A 23,601-nucleotide genomic window follows, 5' to 3' on the forward strand; every position below is an offset into this window, starting at 1 on the left:
GAGCACGTGTGAGCCCTACCCACAGGAGCCAACTCTGCCAGGGCCTGGTCCACATACCCCCTTCACTCACACCCCACCAAAGCTCTGCAAGTGAGGCGACACTGGCTCAAGTCCCAGAGGCCGGGACTTGGCTTGCTCATGTATAGTTGGGACTTGGCTTGCTCATGTATAGTTGGGACTTGGCTTGATCATGTATAGGCAGGAACACTTTGGCCACAGAGAAAGATCCTATATGCAAGGATTTCTTTATCATCAGTAGTATTTACAGAATTTCACATTCAAAGCAGAACAAGCTGAGAGTGGTGGTGCGCACGCCTTTAATCCCAGCACTCGGGAGGCAGAGGTAGGCGGATTGCTGTGAGTTCGAAGCCACCCTGAGACTACATAGTGAATTCCAGGTCAGCCTGAGCTACAGTATGAGACTCTACCTTGAAAAACCAAAACAAAACACAAAACAAGCCAACAAAGAGAAAGAACAAAGTCTCTGGTGAGGACCACGCAGGTTTGTCTGCAAACAGGACAGGATTTACACAGCAAGCTGGGAGGGCTGTCCCAGAATGGGGGCTGAGGAGCTCGCGGCGCTCAGGAGCAGGGTCCTCCCAGGAGAAAGGCGAGCGTGGCCCAGGTGGTGACTATGCTGCAGACTCTGCAAGACAAGGACCCAGGTCAGAGGCCTGCACGAGGCAGGGTCTTCGCGGGGACCCGGCAGGCTGGAGGGCAGCAGGCACAGGCTTGCCCCTCCTGCTCTTCCCAGCTTGTTCACCTGCCTGTTCCTCTCGATCGTTCTCCAGGTGCCAATGCTGCATTCTGCCTCTCAGAGTCAATACTGGCTCTGGGACAAAGACAACCCACCTTCACGAGAGGTTTACATCAGAGGTTGGCAGAAGAGGCGGTTGTTCCTCCAGCGTGCTGAGCATGGGAGACGCACCCTAACCAATGTGCCAGAGCCCTCACAGAGCTCCAGGAATTGCCAGTCCAGTTTTCTTTCTTTCCTTTTCTTTTTCTTTTTTTGGTTTTTCAAGGTAGGGTCTCACTCTAGCCCAGGCCAACCTGAACTCATTCTGTTGGCCCAGGCTGGCCTTGAACTCATGATGTTCCTCCTACCTCTGCCTCTCAAGTGCTAGAATGAAAGGCGTGTGCCATCCCGCACCGCTCTCTCACTTTTTTTTATATATTTTATTTTATTTTTTATTAGCATTTACCATGACTATAAAAAAATCTGCTCTCTCACTTTTGACAAGCATCTGTCACAGAGATGGCACAGACCTCACTTGCTTACCATGTCCCTTGGTTACCCCCCACTGGCACTTGAGCTCCAGGATCTACCTCCGGGCCCAGCGCCTCAGCGGGACGCACTGAAAACCCTGCGGTCCTCCACGTCCTCCACGCCCGCCAGGTTCCTGACCACCCGTGGCAGCGAGTGGGCAGTCGCTGGACCAGACCAAAGGGGGGACACGCAGGCAGATGACCCCCCGGCCCAGGTTACTCACTGCAGCAGGCAGGTGACGTTGGGGGAGTGTCTCCAGTACCGGTACAGGGACACCTGCAGCGTGGGGTGGCTCCGGTACTCCTTCAGCACATTGCGGACACTGCCAAAGAAGCGCGCCCAGGTCAGCGGGCTCGGAGCCGGGGAAGACAGGGAGCCGAGGTGGGGGGGGGGCTCCGAGCCGAGGTACCTACTCCTTAAACTTGTTGGTCAGGAGCAGGAACTGGTTCCCGGTGAACCGCCTGACGTCAAACTTGCAGAGATTCTGGAACTCACGGTAGACTTGCTGCTCACTGATCCCAGGCCACTTCTTGACAGTGAGGATGAGGATGGGGGGCCGGATGCTGGGGTAATCCGGGCCAGAAAAATTCTGGGAAACATGAGTGACAAGAGAAACGTTCCACAGTTCTTACTGACACCTCGAAAGTGCTACAGTGGTCTAGAAAAGGCTCTGTTTCGGGCTGGAGGCGTGGAGGATAGAAGGAAGGAAAGACTCTCTATTACATATTTAAATGAGGAAGAGGAACATGATTGGTGCACCAGGGTCTCTAGCCATTGCAATCGAACTCCAGACACATGCGCCGCCCTGTGCACATGTGTGACCTTGTGTGTCTCACTCACATGGGTTTTGGGGAGTTGAGCCTGGGTCCTTAGGCTTCGCAGGCAAGTGCCCAAACTGTGAAACCATCTCTCCAGCCCTCCATATAGGTTTTGACAGAAAAATGCAAGAAAGAAAGAAATGCCTCAGAACCTCTTGCTCATCTTGAGGGACACCATACCTGAGCCTTCACCACAGCCTCAGCAGGCACCCCAGGCCTCAGCGAACACCCTGGGCTTCAGCAGGCACCCCAGGAGTCAGCAGGCACCCCAGGCCTCAGCGAACACCACACATGGGCTTCCCACCACAGACCTGAGTGAGCTGAGCAAACAGAACCAAACCTACTCACAATTTTGGGGACCCCGGCTCGGATGAGATTCACTTGGTTCACGTAAGGCGTCAGCATGTCCAGGTACTGAGGGAAGGAGGGCTCGGGCATGGGGTCGCTGTGCACGGACAGAGCAAACCACAAGCAGTCAGGCCCGTGCGGACTGATGCGCTTGCTCTCGGGCACTGTCTAACGACACTGCCTCGGGCCCTTCGCCCTGCCCCCCTCACAGGTCTTGGGTTCGCGTCTGGAGGCTTCCCTCACATACACAGAGAGCACAGATGTCCCGAGGGCCACCGCTGGTGGCGGTTCGGTGAAGATCCCTCTGCTGAGTGGCACTGGTGACAGGCGCTGAGCGTGAGTAAGAGACCTTTGCTGGGCGAAGCTCGCCCTGATCCCCTGATGTTGCAACGCCCTTCACTCCAGATGGACTTCCCTTGCCACACAGCCTTTTGCCACCACCAGCCACCAGCCCCAAGTGCTGACCCTGGAGGCAGCAGCCTGGGCCCAGGGAGCCAGGCAGGACTGAATAACCAAGGACTTCTCTAAGCCGAGGCGGGCAAGGGTGGACAGCATGGGCCCAGGCCCCCAGGTACGCTCCTGTACGCAGCCCCTTCCCTGCCAGTGCACAGCATGTGTGTCCGTGGAGGTTAAAGGTGTCAATGGAGGAGAGCAGCTGTCACACTCCTGTGCTTACGCTTTACATCAGTGCCACGCAACACTTGTGCTTACCGTATCTACTGCCAAAATGATAAACATAGGCAGTTCTCAAATTAAGATTATAGTCCAAACACCTGGTTCTATTCAGTCCTGAAGAACGGGTTGCAACTGTGAGCGGCTCCCTCTGGGGCCAGCTAAACCCCAAGGAATAAACGCGGCCCCAGGACAGTGTGGCAGAGCCACGTCAAAGGTGTACTTGGTGCCCAAGCCAATGCAGGCAACGGCAGGGATGCTGCCACCAGGGTAACTGCTTTTGCGATTCCGATCTGAGGTTCCATGTACCTCTGCTCGTGTGTCTTAATGCAAACCCCCGTCCTGCCCCCAGCCTATGTGAACCCCAATGTGTTCTTCAGCAGCCGGAGCACCTTATCCTTCTCCCTCACTGTTATTCCATGGCCCCAAGAACACATGAACCAAACAAAGCCCACACACCGAGCCAGGAAGCCCTCTAGCAGGGATGAGGACCCTGTCACATATGAATGCTCCCAGGGCCAAGGTGGGCGGGGCAGGACCAGGGCAGGAGATGGGCAACAGGGTAGGAAAAGGCTCCTGGCCGACTACTTGTGCGCAGCACTGTACTGGGTAAGGGACAAGTTATCCGCAAGGGGCCCTGCACATGTCCTTTCTGGTGGCCCCGGGACCCTGGGGGTGCTGGCTGAGAGGGAAGGATACTTACCCGTGCACCCTCTGCAGGAGCAAGTGCGCCACTTTCAAAAGAACTGGAAGGAAAAGCTGGAGATGTAACCCACATCGAGGCTTTCTGGAAGACGGCAAACTCAGGTTCTCTATGTGCCGCCAACACAAAACAAACAAGAACCCAGGGGGACAGGGGAGGGGGGGATGTCGACACCCACAAAGGTGCGTGACCTTCCAGCCGACAGCAGCTGTTACCTGACCCGCAGAGGAAGGCGTCGTATGCTGCTTCGTGGGGACACTTAGTCTTCGCTGCGGTGGTTTTCCGTAAGTGGGAGAGAGATCAGGCGGTCAGAGAAACACCACCTGGGAAAAGCCGTCTCCCTTCCCACCCTCGCTCGCCGCCCAGGCCGGCCCTTCTCCCCGCTCCAGACACGCTCCACCTTGCTCGGCCTCGCAGAGATGGCCCGGAGCCCAGAGCGTCCGGACGGACTACATGCCACCCAGACAGAAACCAGCTCCCTGGGCCCTGGCCATGAGTAGGCACGGCCTAGTTGCAGGACAGAGCTGTGTGCCGCACAGCGAGGAAGGCTGTGTGGGGGGGAACTTCACCTGAACCCCCTGGCCGGCTACCTGGGCAACCAGGGTGGAAGAAAACCCTCAGCTCGGGCCCCGGGTGCTCTGCCAACTGTGCCAGGAGCCAGGGCTCCTGGGAACGTACCGTATTTTTCACACTGGCTTGCGTGAACAATCACCGGTCCGGAATCCTTGGTGGGATTCAAGTCACTATTAGGCAAGAACAACAGAAGAGCGGCTGGGGAGATAGCTGGCTCGGCATGTAAGTAACAGCGCTTGCGGCGCAAGCATGAGGGCTTGACAGGGCCTGATTCACTCTGAGCTCAGTTCCCCAGGACCCAGGCCAACAGCCGGGCGTGACCAGGCACGCCCGCGGAGGCAGAGTTGCTGGGGCGCGCTGGTCAGCCGCACTGAACACGGCGGCTCCAGGTTCGGTGACAGACTCCGAATCAAGGAAGTCAAGTGGAAGACTTTACAGATAGAGGACAGATGCTCTCCTCTAGCCTCTGCATGCATAAACACAGGGTACATGCGCATGTGCGCACGTACACACACACACACACACACACCAAATACACATGCAAAGGAACAGAATACAGACCAGCTGGCTGAATACTTCTTTGTTCTCCCACAAGCTCCTTAAGTCATAAAAAGATGTACTTAAGCCGAGCGTGGCGGTGATCGTCCTTAACCTCAATGTTTGGGAGGTAGGATTGCTGTCAGTTTGAGGCCAGCCTGGGACTACAGAGTGAGTTCCAGGTTGGCCTAAGCTAGAGTGAGACCCTACTTCAAAAAAAGTGGAGTGAGCCGGGCGTGGTGGCGCACACCTTTAATCTCAGCACTTGGGAGGCAGAGGTAGGAGGATTGCCATGAGTTCAAGGCCACCCTGAGACTACATAGTGAATTCCAGGTCAGCCTGGGCTACAGTGAGACCCTACCTCAAAAAAAAAAACAACAAAAATAAAGTGGGATGGCTGGAGAGATGGCTTAGTGGTTAAGAAGCCTAATTACCCAGATTCATTTCCCCAAGACCCACATAAGCCAGATGTACAAGGTGGCACATGCATCTGGAGTTCATCTGCAGTGGCTGGAGACCTTGGAGTGCCCATTTTCTCTGTCTTTCCCTCTCTCCCCAATAAATAAATAAATAAATATGTCTCTTTTTTTTAAAGCCAGGCACAGTGGTACATGCCTTTAATGCCAGGGCTCAGGAGGCAGAGGTGGGCAGATCACCATGAGTTCAAGGCCATCCTGAGAGCACACATTGAATTCCAGGTCAGCCTGGACTAGAGTGAGACCTTATCTTAAAAAGCCAAAAATCAAAGAAACAAAAAAAGATATGCTCAGCATACATTTTTAAAGACACAGATAGGAGGTGGAGAGATGGCTTAGCAATTAAGGTGCTTGCCTGCCAAGCCTAACAATCTGAGTTCAATTCCCCAGTATCCATGAAAAGCCAGATGCACAAGTAAATATTTAAAAAATTAAATGAAGCCCAGATACCCTGTGCCAGAGGGTGTGCATGGCAGGTGCGGAAAATCTGTTCTTTTTCAGAAGGTAGCAAGACTGGAGGAGGTAAACCACCCCTCGCACTTTGGCCAAGCCCTAGCTGAATCCACAGGGGGATGGATGACGCACAAGAGCGCTGCTTCCATGCGGAACCTCATAGTCAGCACCAGGGTGAAGGAGACAGACCCTGAGGAGACTCAACACCTACCAAGCAGAGATCCAGAGGCTCCTGAGAGCTCATCACTGAAGCAGACTTAAAACTCACCCACCATGGCTCAGGGAACTTTGTGGAAGAGGGGGTGGAAAGACTGTAAGAGCCACAGATTGAGACCTCATGCCCCAAGGCATTCCCTCCCCCCAGAAGTAACTGACTGCTGCTCCCACAACACATAACCTACAACCCTATGGGGAATACCTGTAACCCCACTGAGGAGCAGCTCCAATGGAATGGGGGCAGGGACAAGGGAAAAGAGGATACCAACACATGATGTATCTATATGAAATATCTTGTCAGTAATAACAATCATAAAAAAATAGCATAGATAAATAAATAGGGGCTGGAGAGATGGCTCAGTGGTTAGGAACTCTTCCCACACAAGCATGAGGGCCTAACAAGGCCTGAGACCACCTGAGTTTGAGTCCTTAGCACCCACATAAACAGTTGGGTGTGGCTCTGCACTCCTATCGCCCCAGTCCTGTGAGGAGTGGAGACCGCAGTAAACAAGAAAGTTCTGGAATCAGTAAGAGACAATCATCTCAAGGAAACAAGCCGATGGGTGACACAGGAAGGGTGAATGACGTCCTATGGCCTCTGGGCAGCACACATGCCCACGCCACACACATACTCCACCCGTGTACCAAGTGAATAATGAATGAGTAAGAAGGGGCCTGTGACGCTGGGGGCGGGAGGAGCCATGGCACAGGTGACAGTGGCTGCAGGAGCCTGCGGGAGGGCAGGCCGCAGGCCGAAAGATCGGTCTCTGGCCTCGGATTTTCTCCGGGAAATGGGGCCAAGACAGCCGTCCCGTCTGAACCGGGGCCATGAGGCACAGGGGACCGGGGAGCGTCGTCAGGGCCAAGAAGTGGTGCCATGGGGAGTGAAAGGACCCCTGTGAGGTGCCAGGGACCCACAGTGGCCTCGGCAGCTGAGGCCACAGCCCGTGCCTCCCGAAGTAGCTCTGGAAACCCTTCCTTACCCGCTCAGCACGTCGTACACGTCCGAGAGGTTGGTGACCCGCGGGAAATGCAGCTCCTGCGAGGACAGAGCGGAGCTGGGCTGGGCGCGCCACCCGCAGGCCCACCTTTCCAAAGGGCCAGGCCAGGGCCTGGGAAACGCTGGCCTCGGTACCCCCGCCTTCTACTGCAACGCTCTAACTGACCGTATGCCCTCGCTCTGGTGTCGGGGACACCAGGATCCTGGGGATTCCCAGGAGAGCAGCACAATAACCTTGGCTAGTAACAAATGCCAACCACACAACTAGGACCCACGTAAGCCAGGTGAACAAGGTGGCACACGCGTCCGGAGTTCCTTTGCAATGGCTGGATGCCCTGGTGTGCCCATTCTCTCTCTCCTTCTCTCTCTCACTCTGCTTCTTCCCCTTGCTCTCAAATAAATAATAAAATGTTTTTAAAAATTAAATAAATAAAAGTATTTTAAGAAATTCAAACCAAAAACAGGGCTGTGGAGATGGCTCAGTGGTTAAAGGCACTTGCTTTCTCAGGTTCGATTTCCTGGTACCCACGTAAAGCCAGGTGTGCAAAGTGGAAGAGTCTGGAACTTACCTGCAATGGAAAGTGATTCTGGCACTTTCTCTTTTTCCCTCATTCTCTCTTTCCCCAAATAAACAAATAAAAGTTTTTTTTTTAAATAATAAAACTGCTGGGTGTAATGGTGCATGCCTTTAATCCCAGCACTGAGGAGGCAGAGGTAGGAGGATTGCTATGAGTTCAAGGTCACCCTGAGACTACATAGTAAATTCCAGATCAGCCTGGGTTAGAATGAGACCCTACCTTGAAAAAACAAAACAAAATAATAATAGTAATAATAAAACTGCCAGGCATGGTGGCTCATGCCTTTAATCCCAGCACTCAGGAGGCTGAAGCAGGAGGACTGCCGTGAGTTTGAGGCTAGCCTGGAATTACAGAATGAATTCCAGGTCAGCCTGGCCTAGAGACCCTACTTCAAGAAACAAAACAGGAGCTGGGCATGGTGGCACACGCTTTTAATCCTAGCACTCGGGAGGCAGAGGTAGAAGGATCACCGTGAATTCAAGGTCACCCTGAGACTACATAGAGAATTCCAGGTCAGTGTGGACTAGAGACCCTACCTTGAGAAACAAAACAAAACAAAACAAAACAAAAAAACCCACAAAACAATGCAAGACAAAAACCTCACAACATAAGTTGTTCTGTTGTTCAACAGAAAGCATACCAATTACATATAAATAAATAAAACCCTGAGAACTTGGAACAAGGGAGGAGGAGAAAATTACATATAAGCTAAAATCACAAAACTATGTCTGTCATGGGTAGGAATGCAGCAGTCCTCACCCCAAGTCATTCCAATCCATTACCTTCCAGATGTCCTTGGTCACGTTCTTGGTATCAATGAGGATGGGAAACAGGTTGTGAATATTCTCCTTAAACTCTTCGTAGCTTTCTGAGGGGAAGATGCAGACGTGAAGAGTGACGTTGCGAGTGGGTGAGTACGGGGCAAACCTCGCTCTCAGTTAGCTTGCCTCCAGCACTGATGGGGATTGGACAGCATTCTTTTCTTTTTTTAAAGATATTTTACTTATTTATTTCAGTGGAGGAGACAGATAGAGAATGGGCATGCCAAGGTCTTCAGCCACTGCAAACAAACTCTAGACACATGTGCCACCTGTCCATCTGTCTTATGTGGGTCCTGGGGAATTGAATCTAGACACATGTGCCACCTGTCCATCTGTCTTATGTGGGTCCTGGGGAATTGAACCTGGGTCCTTTGGCTTTGTAGGCAACCACCTTAACTGCTACCTCTCCAGCCCTGAACATCTTTCTTAATCCTCCTCAAGAAGGATTTTGAATCTCAAACCATGTCATCATTTATTGTGGCTTTTTTTGTTTTGTAGGTTGGGTGTCACTCTAGCCCAGGCTGACCTGTAATTCACTATGTAGTTTTAGGGTGGCCTTGATCTCACGGCGATCCCCCGACCTCTGCCTCCTGAGTGCTGAGATTAAAGGCATACGCCACCACACCCAGCTCATTGTGGCTCTATTAGTGTGCGGGCCGGAGCTCTGATCACCAGAACCCACGTGGAGCTAGGTATGGTAGAGTGCATCTGTAATGTCAGTGTTCCCAGGGAGCTGGGAGGTGGATCAGGATAATGCCTGGAAGTTCACAGGCAGCTAGCCTGGTGTACACAGTGGTAAACAAGAACAGCCCCTGTTTTAAACAAGGTGGAGGGTGAGGGGCAACACCTGAGGTTGTTCCACTGACCCCCACATGCACCACAGCATACGTGTGTACACACAGTCATGCACATACACACACACACACACACAGAGATTTAAGAAAAAGAATAGAAATGACATTTATTGGGCTTTTATGATAGAAAACAATGCTTTGGCTAAATGGAGGGGAAAAGCCAAACATGGCCTGGAGAGATAGCTTAGCAGTTAAGACCCTTGCCTGTGAAGCCTTAAGGACCCAGGTTCGATTCCCCAGTACTCACGTAAGCCACTTGCACAAGGTGGAGTTCACTTGCAGTGGCTGGATGCCCTAGTGCGCCCATTCTCTCTCCCTCTCTCTCTATCTGCCTCTTCCTCCCTCCCTCTCTCCCTCTCTTTCAAACAAATAAATAAATGTTTTCCAAAAAGCCAAACATAAAATCAAATATACAGTGTACTCAGATATGTAAAAATTCAGAACAAAGGGGAAAAGCCACAACGTTAGGTGACACTTCTGATTGGCCAGAGCACCGGGTGGCTTCAGTACTAGAAGGAGGTACTGAGTCACCTTGTTCCCTCTACCCAGGAGAATGGCACCGAGATGCCTGAGGCTGGGGCTCTGCCCGAACCTGAGGACGCTGGGGAGCGACGGAGCAGATGGCCCAGACAGGCGCGTGCGTACCTGGGAGGGGTCTGAAGAACTTGTCGTGGAGATGCAGCAGGTCCACCATCATGTTGTGGCCCACCAGCGGCTACTTGGAGCACATCAACCAGCGAGAGGAAGGACATTTTAGAAATAAGGACAGACCATGCACTAAGAGCTACCTCTTTCTTTTTATTTTTGTATTTATTTTGTATTTATTTATTTGAGAGACAGAAAGAGGTAGACGGAGAGATGCAGAATGAGCACACCAGGGTCTCTAGCCACTGCAAACAAACTCCAGATGCACGCATCACCTTGGGCATCTGGTTTATATAGGTACTGGGGAATCAAACATGGGTCCTTGGGCTTCACAGGTAAAGACCTTAACCACTAAGCCATCTCTCTAGCCCTAAGAACCATTTCTTACAGAGGATGCAGCTTAGATCCTGCTGTAATTCTGGTCCCCTGAGAATCCATCCTTACTCCCGTTCTGCCCCCATGGAAGGTAGTAGGATTGCTGGGAGAGGAAGGACAGAGGGAGGAAGGTGAGGAGGAGGGAAGTGACCAGTAGAGACTTAAGGCAGGGCCCTCCCTGGGAATCAAAACTGCCGAACAGGGGCTGGAGAGATGGCTTAGCGGTTAAGCGCTCGCCTGTGAAGCCTAAGGACCCTGGTTTGAGGCTCGGTTTCCCAGGTCCCACATTAGCCAGATGCACAAGGGGGCGCACGCGTCTGGAGTTTGTTTGCAGAGGCTGGAAGCCCTGGCGCGCCCATTCTCTCTCTCTCCCTCTATCTGTCTTTCTCTCTGTCTCTGTCGCTCTCAAATAAAATAAATAAAATATTAAAAAAAAAAAAACTGCCCAACAGTTTCTCTAAGCAGTTTTAGGTAACTATCTTCAAATTCCCATGTTAATGTATTTCACATGCATAGCCGTTCCTCAAATTAGCACGTCATGGGCTGGAGAGATGGCTTAGTGGTTAAGCGCTTGCCTGAGAAGCCTAAGGACCCCGGTTTGAGACTCAATTCCCCAGGACCCACGTTAGCCAGATGCACAAGGGGGCGCATGCATCTGGAGTTCATTTACAGAGGCTGGAAGCTCTGGCGCGCCCATTCTCTCCCTCTCTCTCTCTCTCTCTCTCTCTCTCTCTCTCTCTCTCTCTCTCTCTGTCTCCTTCTTTCTGTTGCTCTCAAATAAATAAACAGGGCTGGAGAGATGGCTTAGCGGTTAAGCGCTTGCCTGTGAAGCCTAAGGACCCTGGTTCGAGGCTCGGTTCCCCAGGTCCCACGTTAGCCAGATGCACAAGGGGGCGCACGCGTCTGGAGTTCGTTTGCAGAGGCTGGAAGCCCTGGCGCACCCATTCTCTCTCTCTCTCCCTCTATCTGTCTTTCTCTCTGTGTCTGTCTCTCTCAAATAAATAAATAAATAAATAAATAAATAAATAAATAAAATTAAAAAAAAACATCAAATAAATAAACAAAAAAGAATTTAAAGAAAAAAAAAGAAATTAGCACGTCATGATTTGGTAAAAAAGTAAAGCTGGATTGAGGAATACAGTTATCAAAGAGAACAATCACTTTTTGTAAAAAAAAAAAAAAATATATATATATATATATATATATATATATATATATATATTTTTAAAAACCGCTTCTCAGCATTTTGGCTGAAGTAAAATACTTCCAAATCCTTTTTTTTTTTTTGGTTTTTCGAGGTAGGGTTTCACTCTAGCTCAGGCTGACCCGGAATTCTCTATATAGTCTCAGGATGACCTTGAACTCACGGTGATCTTCCTACCTCTGCCTCCCAAGTGCTGGGATTAAAGGCATGCCCCACCATGCCTGGCTCCAAATTCTTTTTTTTTTTTTTTTACAAGTGACAAAAAGATAACTATGTTTTAAAAAGACCCTGCACAGCTGGGCACAGTGGCTCACCCCTTTAACCCCAGCTCTGGGAAGGTTGAGGTATTCAGGCCAGCAGGGGCTACAGAGCAAGTTCCAGGTCAGGATGGGTTACAGTGAGACCTGACAAATTTTTTTTTTTAAAGAAAGGAGAAGAAAAGAAAGAGGATCCTTTAACTACCCATGGCCAGAAACAGAATACTATTCAAGGCCAAGAAAACAGACACACTCCTACCTTCTGAGCTTTCACCAGCATCTGGAAAAAGATGGAAAAGCCCCTGGCGGACAGAAGGAGCTGCTCCTTCCAGCGGCTGACTTGGTCGCAGGAGGCGTGCTCCAGGTACCAGCGGTGCTGCCGGCTCACCTTCCTCACCACCACCTGGAGCCACAGACACAAGGGGCCCGCTGGGCATGACGCCCGCAGCCATCAAGGTTCCTCTCAAAGGGGAGGAGGGAAAGGGGAAGAACGAACAAACAAGCGAGTATGTCAGAGACGCCTTCCAAAGAGGTGATGCGGCAGATGAGAGGCGATGCCAGGAACTGGCGTACGTGCCGTGCCAATCCCTGGGTGAGAACTCACCCCCTCATCATGCAGCGTGGTCCAGATGTTGGAGAGGGCCTGCCTCAGCACCAGCTGGATCTCAAAGGCCCGGAAGCCTGCAGCAAGGGAGCACAAGGGACACAGAGAACGCGGAACAGCATTGCACCTTCCCCACAAGAGAAGCAGAGAGAAGAAATGGTGGAAAGGCTGCTCCCCGGGGCGTCTAAGCCTCTGTGTTGGAGGACAGCATTCTCAAAAGGGCTGTTTGCTTGTTCCGCTGGTTTTTCGAGGGAGGGTCTCACTCTAGTCCAGTCTGACCTGGAATTCATTATGTAGTCTCAGGGTGCCTTGAACTCATGGTGGTGATCCTCCTACCTCTGCCTTCCAAGTGCTGGGATTTAAGGCTTGTGCCACTGTGCCTGGCTCTCAAAAGGTTTTGACCTCAGGGATGCTCTTAAATTTAGGACACTAAAGAATGTTTCTGTGGACTGGGATTTTAGCTCAGTGGAAGAGTGCTTGCCTAGCATCTGCAAGGCACTAGGTTCAATCCTAAGTACCATAAAACAAAACAAAAAAAGAATGTTTCTATGGCTTACAGTCACTAATACTGACTCCATGAGAGACAAACACTCTTTAAGTTTTAAAAAGAAATTCAAGCTGGGCATGGGGGCACACACCTTTAATCCCAGCAAACTAACCACATGAAGATGAAAAAGAGATGGCCTTTTTAGTACTGTATAACAGCCCACATGTGGTAATTTCTTAAAAATGTGGAGCCTGAAACCATCATTAGAGAATTTTCTAGTACGTCATGTTAGAGCCTACTATCCTTGAGTGGGTTCTTCAGCCATGCTTTTGTAAATACATGCATTGGTTTTTGGAAAAGACTGGTCTTCAGAATGATGCAGATCTTCAGCTGTCCACACATTTCACTACAAGATACCAACAAAAGCATGCATACATACGACCACTGACCTCATCAGAAAGGTCTCCATGTTAAGCTTTTAGAGTCAGATAAAAGTTGTTCAAAACTCCTGAGTTTGGGGGTGGGATCTTTTTTTTTTTTTTTTTTTAAGGTAGGGTCTTGCTCTAGCCCAGGCTGATCTGGAAGTCACTATGCAGTCTCTGTCTGGCCTCGAACTCACAGCAATCTTCCTACCTCTGCCTCCTGAGTGCTGAGGTTAAAGGCATGCACCACCATACCCAGCCAAAACTGTTTTTTTGTTTTGTTTTGTTTTCAGATTTTTGAGGTAGGGTCTCACTCTAGCCCAGGCTGACCTGGAATTCACTATGTAGTCTCAGGATGGCCCCAAACTTATGGCGATTCTCCTATTTCTGCCTCCCAAGTGCTGGGATCAATGGTGTGCACCACCATGCCTGGCCAATCAGTTCTTTTAGGGCTGCAGAAATGGCTTAGTGGCTAAGGCATTTGTCTGCAAAGCCTAAGGTCCCAGGTTCGACTCTTCAGATCCCATGTGAAGCAGATGCACAAGGTGACACAAATTCACAAGGCTGCACATGCGCACAAGATGGCGCATGCATCTGGAGTAATTGCAATGGCTGGAGGCCCTGGAGTGCCAATTCTCTCTGGCATTAAAAAAAAAAAAAAAAAAAAAGCAAGTAAGTAGCTGGGGCTGGAGATGTAGCTCAGTGTTCGAGCACTTACCCAGAATGCACAAGGCCCTGGGATGGATCTCCAAACGCTACACACACACACACACACACACACACACACACACACACACACACACAGAAGCGACTGACCTGACTCTCACAGAAGCCAGCTCGGCACGGCCACCCTGTCGTGGTGTGCAGCAGCGGTGGTATCAGTGCATTGGCTTTTTAATGTTTATACTGACATGTGAATTTAAATAAAAGATGAGCAAAGACTGAAACAAGATAAAATCAAGACTATTAACTTCTGCCAGGAGTGGCGGTGCATGCCTTTAATCCTAGCACTCAGGAGGCAGAGGCAGGAGGATCCGTGACAGTTAGGCCAGCCTGGGACTGCAGAGTGAGTTCCAGGTCAGCCTGGACTAGAGTGAGACCCCACGTTGAAATAAAGAAGAATATTACTTCCTCCCCAAAGAGGTTCTTAAGTAAAACCAGCTTGTTTTAAAGTGAGATTAGGGCTGGAGAGATGATTTCGCGGTTAAGCGCTTGCCTGTGAAGCCTAAGGACCCCGGTTTGAGGCTTGATTCCCCAGGACCCACGTTAGCCAGATGCACAAGGGGGTGCATGCATCTAGAGTTCGTTTGCAGTGGCTGGAGGTCCTGGCGCGCCCATTCTCTCTCTCTGTCACTCTCAAATAATAAACAAAAAAAAATTTTAATTAAAAAAAAATGAAGTGAGATTAAATGGCAGAGAAGAACGCGTGGCTATCAGCTTAAACAGATCCTCCCACCAGGTGAGGTGTGGGTGGGTTTTCACCCCACTGTCATACCACCAGGGCAAAGGTCGCATGGACATTAACAAGTCATGGCTGAAGGACTCTCTGAAGCCGGCTTTGACCTCACGGACTCCATGCAAAGGTCTCAGAGACCCCGAGGCTCTACAGAGCAGGCTCTGAGAGCTGCCATGCGGGAGCGCGCACCGTGAGCCTGTGCTGCATTGTGGGGGACTAACGAAAGTCACTAAAACCAGGCATTCACGTAGGATGCAAGGGATGGCGTGTGAATGAACAAAGGATGCTCACATCCTTGGCCTTGACATTCAGTGGAGGTTGAAAAGCCTTTGACCTCTGAGTTCAGGCCAGGGCTTTACCTGAGGACCTAGACACCCACTGAGCAGTTGTAAAGAATTTGGCACAAAGACCTGCAGTGAAGAGAACATGTCCCCCCGGCCTCCGGTGCATTACCATGACCTGTGCCCACGCTCCCAGGTGTGTGTGCTGAGGTGGGGTGGGGGCAGGGGTGTGGCCACCTGCCTACCAGCAATGCCAGGCAGAGTCATCTGATCACCTTCCTTGGCCGGGTCCAGCCACCGTGTCACTTTATCAATCACTACTTTGATTTGATCTTTATCCAGAGAGCTGAAAATGGCACAGAAAAGTAGAAATGTTGATCAAAACCATGCCACAGTCCTGACAGACAAAATTTGAGGACTTAATTAAGGGTCAGTTTCTCTTTTGGTGGTCTTTTTTGTGTAACGTGTGGGTTATGTATGCATGCGGGTGTGCAGATGGGTTCACATGTGTGTGCAGGTGTGCAGAGGCCAGAGGTCAACGTTGGGTGTCTTCCTCGGTTGTTATCTACCTTATTTTCTGAACCAGGGTCTCACACTGCGTTCAGAGCTCCCCATATGGCTTCAGCTTTACTGGGATTTGACATACCCGGCGTTTACATGGGTGCTGGGGTTAGAACTTGGGTCTTCACGTTTGCACAGCAAGTGCTTCACTCACACTCACACTCACTAAGCCACCTCCCCTGCACTCTGCTTTTTTTTTTTTTTTTTTTTTTTTTTTTGAGGTAGGGTCTCACTCTAGCCCGGGCTGACCTGGATTTTACTATACAGTCTCAGGGTAGCCTCGAACTGATGGTGATCCTACTGCCTCTGCCTCCTGAGTGCTGGGATTAAAGGTGTGCACTACCACGCCCGGCTCACTCTGCTTTTTTGTTGGTTTGTTTGTTTCTCTTTAGATACAGGCTTTTGCTATGTAGCTCAGGCTGGCCCAGATCTCATGATCATCCTACTTCAGCCTCCTAAGTGTTGGGGCTACTGGTGCATGCTTTTCTCATTTTGCACCCTAAAATAACGTTCACATGGGACCTGAAAGGACAAGACAGAAAAGGCCTTTCTCCTCTCAGGAGAGTAAGGGCGGCCAAAGACATCCTACAGGTATGTATAGTCTGGTGCTAAAACACTTGTGGAAAAAAAAATTAAAATTAAATTAAATTAAATTTTAAAAGGCTGGAGAGGTTGCTCAGTGGTGAAGGCACTTGCCTGCAAAGCCAGAGGACCCAGGTTCAACTCCCCAGGATCCACGTAAGCCAAATGCACAGGGTGGTGCATGTGTGTGGAGCTCACTTGCAGTGCCTGAAAGCCCTGGGGTGCCTGTTCTCTGTCTCTACCTGCCTTTTACATTCTCTCTCTCTCTCTCTCTCTCTGTCAAGTAAATTAAATTAAAAATAACTAAATAAGGGCTGGAGAGATGGCTTAGCAGTTAAGCGCTTGCCTGTGAAGCCTAAGGACTCGGGTTCGAGGCTCAGTTCCCCAGATCCCACGTTAGCCAGATGCACAAGGGGGCGCACGCCTCTGGAGTTCATTTGCAGAGGCTGGAAGCCCTGGCGCGCCCATTCCCTCTCTCTCCCTCTATCTGTCTTTCTCTCTGGGTCTGTCGCTCTCAAATAAATAAATAAAAATTTTTTAAAAAAATTTAAAAAAAATAACTAAATGAATAACCCTTGTGGAGGGCTGGGGAAATGGCTCATCAGTTAAAGGTGATTGCTTGCAAAGCCTGCAAGCCTGGGTTCAGTTCCCTAGGACACACATAAAGCCGGATGCACAATGTGACACGGGACCTGAAGTTCATTCACAGTGGCAGAAGAGGCCGTGGTGTGCTCATTCTGTCTGTCTGTCTCTCTCTCATGCAAATAAATGGCACTTAAAGAAAGCCAACACTCGTGGAACCAGCCCTCGCCCCTCGTCCAGAGGAGACGGAGAAGGCGGCGACTATGCAGCAAAGACATGTGGGAAAACAGACACTACCTGCGGATTCTCCAGTTCCCTCTCAGGATATCGTGCTTAATTTTCTTCTCCTGCTCTTCATTCATATATGGAATTCCATTTTTGAGAAACTAAAGCCAGGAACAGAACCAGGAGACAAGGAAGAGGTGTCCTGTGAGTCAGGCAGCAGAGAGAAGGGAGACCCTTCGGCCTCAAGTGGACAGGTGACGGTGGAAGGGAAATGGCCACTGAGAGGAGACTTGAGGGGGCTGGAGAGATGGGTCAGCAATTAAAGTGCTTGCCTATGAAGCCTAAGGACCCAGGTTCCATTCACCAGTACCCATGTAAGCCAGATGCCTAAAGTAGCATACGCATCTGGAGTTGGTTTGCAGTGGCCAGAGGCCCTGGCACACCCATTTATCCTCTCTCACTCTCTCTGCCTCTTTCACTCTCTCAAATGAATAAATAAATAAATAAATAAATATTTTTACAGAAGGAATAGACTTTTGACTTTATAACACATTCCCAACCCCTCCTCCAGCGTCATACCTTGTTATAGTCAAAGCCATACTGATTCAAAAACTGAACACTAGAGGCCTGGAAAGAGAATTCTGAATCCAAAATCCCAAACGTCGTAGGGAAGAGGAAGAAGTTAAATGAATGGGCTACATATCTATTTAAAAAAAAAAAAAAAAAGAGAGAAAGTTACAGATAGAAAAACCCCCAAACCTCTCCAAAACAGGCAAACAAAACCGAACCACTCTGGCTCATCCAGACCCAGAACAGACTCCTTGTTTCACTCAGTAAGTGGGTGTGAATGTCTGTCATGTGTCGGGTGCTCCGTCCGGGGCCAACGGGAAAGGAAGGTGCTGGTGCCCCCGGCAGATGGGAGCAGGGCGTGCGGCAGAGACAGACGCTCAGCGAGCCCACCTCCACTCTTACAACCCGCAGACGGAGCCCCCCACCTGTGAGCTAGCAGGCCCCGTAACTCCCCCGTCGTAACACGCTGGATTCACTATTTGCAGGACGGTGCATCAGTGGACACAAGGGCTGGGGTGCTTTTGTTACAGGGCGGGGGTGGCAAGAAAGGCCCCCACAGAAAAGATGCTGCTTTCAGGGAGACAGATCTGCAGAATGGTTCAGATGTCTGAAGGTGAATCTGAAGCAAGGAAGTCGAGGACACGGAGTGACAAGAGCTGTGTGTTGTGCACAAGCTCTCTGCATACGTACTTGTTCGACTCTCCTTCAATACTGGAAAACACAGACAGCCCTAGAAGAACGATGGTGGGGGAACTGAGTGCGTCGGAGGTCAACCAAAGACCAGACGTCCCCAGCCACGCTTCGCGCCCACCCGTACTGGAGAACAAGGTTACACCCTGACTGAAAAGCAAACTTGAAGCCTGAGAACTGTCAGGTTATCATCTGCACTGGAATTATTACAAAGTAACGGCAGCCAGTCTTTCAAACACATAAATATTAAATCAACATTTTCATAGTTTTAAAACGAACCAACCATTGGAGCTAAGGAGATGGCTCAGTGGTTAAAGGCACTGCTTGCAAAGCCTGTTGGCCTGGGTTCAACTTCCTAGTACCCATGAAAAGCCAGATGCGTAAAGTGGTGCATGCGTCTGAACTTGGTTTGCAGTGGCAAGAAGTCCTGGCATGTCCATAATCTCTTTTTCTCTCAAATAAATTTTTTAAAAAAAATTTAAAACCCTAACCAGCCAAGAGCTCAGCGTGGTCATACATGACTATAATCCCAGCACATGGGAGACAGGATAACAGAGGAGAAGACATGAAGCCTGGGCTACATGACAGCTTGTCTCAGCCATTAAGGCTCTTAGCTACAAAGCCTAAGGACCCAGGTTCAATTCCTCAGCACCCATATAAGCCAGATGCACAAAGTGGCACATGTGTCTGGAGTTTGTTTGCAGTGGCTGGAGGCTCTGGTAAGCCCATTTTCTCTTTTCTCTCCCTCCCTCTCTCTCTCAAATAAATGAAATATTTTTTTAAAAAACCAGCCAGAGAAGACATCAAAAATCATAAAGACTTGTAAATTTAAGGTAGGTGTGGTAGCACATGCCTATAATTCCAATGCTTAAGGGGCTGAGACAGGAGTTCCATGAGTTTGAGACCAGCCTGGGCTATGGAGCCAGATCCTGTCTCAGAAAAACACACACAGCTGGGTGAATGGCTAATGCCATTAATCCCAGCACTGGGGAGGTTGAGGCCAAAGGGTCACTATCACTATGAGTTTGAGGCTAGCCTGGGTTACAGAGTAAGTTCCAGGTCAGCCGGGGCTAGGAGACCCTTCCTTGAAAAACCAAAAAACAAACAAAACAAAAAAAGTTAGTCAGAGCCAGGCTTGGTGATGCACGCCTTTAATCCCAGCACTTGGGAGGCAGAGGTAGGAAGATCACCGTGAGTTCAAGGTCACCCTGAGACTATACAGAGAATTCCAGGTCAGCATGAGTTGAAGTGAGACCCTACCTCGAAAAAAAAAAAAAAAAAAAAGCTAGTCAGGATAACAAGTTGCACATTTTTTTCTATCACCAGATTGAAAAAACTTGCAAGTGTTTTGTGAGGGAAACAGACACATTCACTGTTGTTGACGTAAATCACAGAAAACTTTGTGGATGGTTTGTGGGAGATGAATACTTATGCTACATACATCAATACTTCTATATAATGTTTTATTGGCATACAAAGGATTAGGTTTCATTATGGTGTTTTCAAGCAAATTTTTATTCCCTCATTTTCAAGCAGAGGGAGACACACAGAGAGTGGGGGTAACAGGGCCTCTTGCAGCTGGAAACCACTCCAAATGCATGGGCCACTTTGTTCATGTGGCTCTATGTGGGTGCTGGGTAACTGAACCCAGATCATTAGGCTTTGCAGACAAACACCTTAACTATTGAGCCATCTTTCTAGTCCCCAAATATTTTGTTTCCCTTCCTCCCTTGTGCTCCCCCAACTTGGTCTCCTTTCTGCTTTGATATGTTTCCTTTTGTCCTGCCCTCCTTCTCATCACTCTTGTTCCCCTCTCAGAATCTCCCATCTCAACTGATAGCCCACACTTAGACTCACATCACCATATTAACATAGAAAAGTTAATATCCACATGGGAGAGAACATGTGATTTTTGTCCTTCTGGCCTTGAGTATTCTTTACTTAATATAAATTTTTTCCAGGGCTGGAGAAATGGCTTGGCAGTTAAGGCATTTGCCTGCAAAGCCAAAGGACCTTGGTTCGATTCCCCAGGACCCATGTAAGACAGATGCACAAGGTGGTGCATGTGTCTGGAGTTCATCTGTAGTGGCTGGAGGCTCTGGTGCACCCATATTCTCTCTCTCTCTGACTCTTTCTCTCTCAAATAAATAAATAAATAATTTTTAAAAAATTAATTTTTTTCAATTCCATCCATTTTTTTTTGCAAAACTCATAACTTAAATTTTTCTTTACAACTGAGTAAAACGCCACTATGATCCACACCAAACTTTAAGGCATACACTCTAACTCTGCAATTCCACTGCAGAAGTATCCCCAATGCACAAAAGTGCAGCAACATATAAACATAGTGCAAAGTTACATTTTTGCAAACTGATCGAATTGTAAACAAATGCTGCCAAAGCGCCTTACACTCAGCCAGCAACTGTCTTTGGGGCTGGGGAGATGACTCAGGGGTTAATACTTTGTAATACCATACAACTGTGAAGACAAGTAGCTATGTATGTACTGACACAGAAAAAGAGCCAGCCCCCATCAAATGAAAATAAAAAATCAAAATAAAACACCAAATGCAAAATATTTACAGAATTTTGTTCTTATAGATTTTGAAAAAATGACACATACAAGTCGGGTGTGGTGTGCACGCCTTTAATCCCAGCACTTGGAAGGCAGAGGTAGGAGGATTGCCCTGAGTTTGAGGCCACCCTGAGACTACATAGTGAATTCCAGGTCAGCCTGGGCTGGAGCAAGACCTTACTTCAAAAAACAAAAACAAGCTGGGTGTGGTGGCGCACACCTTTAATCCCAGCACTTGGGAGGCAGAGGTAGGAGGATCTCCATGAGTTCGAGGTTGCCCTGAGACTACATAGTGAATTCCAAGTCAGCCTGAGCTAGAGTGAGACCTTAACTCGAAAAAACAAAACAAAACAAAAAAAAGGACACATACAAAACATGGGCGGCGCTTTGTTCATAAGTTTCCAGTGTCAATCCCATAATTACAGCAAGGCCCAAAACATAACAAAGTACAGAATGACCTCCAATGTCTTTGAACAGACACAAGCCACTTTTGCCAATGGGAAGATATAAAATACCTCCTTGAAGGTTTCATTACAAACAGCAGACTCACCGATCTGACAGATGGTAAATTGCTGGACACTCTGACGGGTCTTCAGATACCACTCCGAGGGCAAATCAAACAGACTGTGAAGAAACGGGCATCTCACTCCAGAAGCAAGATGATGAGCTCCCTGCACCAGGCTTCCAGGGCCAGTACCAGGTGCCCTTGTTATAACGCTGAGAAACTGCTACCAGAATTCGGTGGACAAAAGCCAGGTCGTCCTCCCCCTCCCCCCCCCAAAGTGGAAGCAATCCACAAAACACGTTACCTCCACCTCACTCCCAAAGCCTGCAGGTATCTGCTGGGAGACAGTGCAGGTCTGTTCATACGCTTAAGGGGACACAGGTGTCATGCGGATTGTGCAAGCAAGAATCTTTTAACCCTTGAGCCATCTCCCCAGCCCCCAAAGACGGCTTCCGTTTTACCTGATCTGCTGTTGAGACAGGTTCGAACGAAGCCCTGTGAATTCTATGTCCAGTCCTGCAGAGGAGCAAAAGAGACAGGAGTCCCCAAGCGGGGCGCTTTACACCGCTGCAGGGGAACCTGTTGTTTTCCGGGAAGCCAGGTCGCAGAGGGGTCCCCCCACCCCCTCTCCGACTGCAGCCGGCCTCAGGCAGTGGGGAGTGGACGAGAAGGGCAAGGGGCGGGGGGGGGGGGGTCTCTCGGCTTGACGGCTGAAGGCACCCCGTCCCGGCTGGAGAGGGCATCTTTGTGCCCTGCCCTGGGGCCCTGTGTGAGCTCCTGCAGCTTGGAGACCCATCCAGCCCTGACCCACACGCACCACGCGCTCCCAGGCTCTCGCTGGCAAGGGCACCCCGCAGTGGTGCCCGCAGTTCTGGGGCCCTTACCCACAAACTCCGCTCCCAGGACAAGCTCCTGTAGGTGTGGGAGGCTCTTCTCAAACTCATCCGCGTCCACGTCCATGGCCGGTAGGCCGAGGGCGCGCCGGACGCAGCCACGTGCTGCACATGCGCTCGGCCGCTCCGCACGACCTTAAAGGGCTCGTGCGCTCGAAACCCCACCCGCCCCGAGCCCTGGCCGGTAGGAGCTGGGCCACAGGCAGGGCTGCCCGCAGCCTTGGTCTTAGCAACTTGCTAGGAGGGTTTGAAGTCAGCTTCCAGTTAGAGTGAAGCGACCCAAAGGGATTATCTAGTGTGTCTCTACAGCGCCATGTATTTTTTAAAAATTCTTTTTGTTTATTTTTATTTATTTATTTGAGAGCAGAGAGAGAGAGAGAGACAGAGAGAGAGAGAGAATGGGCAAACGAACTCTAGATGCGTGCTCCCCCCTGGTGCATCTGGCTAACGTGGGTCCTGGGGAATCGAGCCTCAAAACTGGGGTCCTTAGGCTTCACAGGCAAGCGCTTAGCCACTAAGCCATCTCTCTAGCCCGGCTTACTTTATTATTATTAGCCCACGACCTTTCTTTTGACTATTTATTTATTTATTTATTTATTTTTACTTTTACTTATTTATTTATTTTTGCTTTTTTGAGCTAGGTCTCACACTAGCTCAGGCTGACCTGGAATTCACTATGTAGTCTCAGGGTGGCCTCGAACTCATGGCGATCCTCCTATGTTGCCTCCAAAACGCTGGGATTAAAGGCGTGCGCCACCACACCAGGCTGCATTTTTCTATTGTAGACTTTTTTTTTTTTTTTCAAGGTAGGGTGTCACTCTAGCCCAGGCTGACCTGGAATTCACTACAGTCTCAGGGTGGCCTCGAACTCACGGCGATCCTCCTACCTCTGCCTCCCGAGTGCTGGGATTAAAGCCATGCGTCACCACACCCAGCTTGTTTTTGTCACCACGCTTGGGTATTGTAGACTTCTAAGTGATCGTAGAAGTCTGATTTTTTTTTGATGTTGTTTTGAGGTATGGTCTTACTTTAGCCCAGGCTGACCTGGAACTCACTCTGTAGCTCCAAGCTAGCCTCGAACACATTACAATCCTACTTCTGAGGCTTCCGGAGTGCTGGGATTAAAAGTGTGCGCCACCATGCCCAGCTAGAAGTTTGATTTATTTTCATTTATTTATTTGAAAGAGAGAAAGAGGCAAAGAGAAAGACCTGGAATGGGCATGCCAGGACTTCCAGCCACTGCAATTTCCAGAGGCATGTGCCACCTTGTGCATCTGGTTTATGTAGGTCCTGGGGAATCAAACCTAGGTTCTTTGGCTTTGCAGGCCAGCGTCTCAACCACTAAGCTGTCTCTCCAGCCCTAGAAGGGGTT

At 49.7% G+C, this 23,601-nt stretch overlaps 1 protein-coding gene across 2 annotated transcripts; it reads right to left on the reverse strand.

The window, feature by feature from the left end:
- Positions 1-229: 229 nt before the first annotated feature.
- On the reverse strand, positions 230-22,317 carry Pnldc1 (PARN like ribonuclease domain containing exonuclease 1). Of its 2 annotated transcripts, none has more exons than XM_045159090.1 (19): positions 22,221-22,317; positions 21,798-21,852; positions 21,382-21,455; positions 18,258-18,297; positions 17,577-17,700; positions 17,070-17,158; positions 15,323-15,393; positions 12,402-12,478; positions 12,057-12,200; positions 9,962-10,031; positions 8,424-8,509; positions 7,047-7,102; positions 4,487-4,551; positions 4,024-4,077; positions 3,809-3,851; positions 2,434-2,530; positions 1,681-1,856; positions 1,491-1,589; positions 230-646 (listed from the first exon to the last, which is right to left on the reverse strand). In XM_045159090.1, exons 1-19 carry the CDS (start codon positions 22,294-22,296, stop codon positions 583-585), a joined length of 1,560 nt encoding a protein of 519 aa, XP_045015025.1. In that variant the 5' UTR covers positions 22,297-22,317; the 3' UTR covers positions 230-582. The 2 variants fall into 2 exon arrangements, with proteins under 2 accessions (XP_045015025.1, XP_045015024.1); XM_045159089.1 differs by having other exon boundaries at positions 15,293-15,393.
- Positions 22,318-23,601: the final 1,284 nt, after the last annotated feature.

The sequence above is a fragment of the Jaculus jaculus genome, chromosome 9 (assembly GCF_020740685.1).
Source record: "Jaculus jaculus isolate mJacJac1 chromosome 9, mJacJac1.mat.Y.cur, whole genome shotgun sequence".
In the NCBI taxonomy this organism is placed as follows: domain Eukaryota; kingdom Metazoa; phylum Chordata; class Mammalia; order Rodentia; family Dipodidae; genus Jaculus; species Jaculus jaculus.

Coding starts and splice junctions, on each gene's coding strand:
- Pnldc1 (XM_045159089.1), bottom strand. CDS start 22,296: ATGGACGTGGACGCGGATGAGTTTGAGAAGAGCCTCCCACACCTACAG. Junction 4,078..4,486: donor AAGCCAGTGTGAAAAATACG/GTACGTTCCCAG, acceptor AAACCACCGCAG/CGAAGACTAAGTGTCCCCAC. Junction 1,857..2,433: donor GAGCCGGGGTCCCCAAAATT/GTGAGTAGGTTT, acceptor CATGTTTCCCAG/AATTTTTCTGGCCCGGATTA.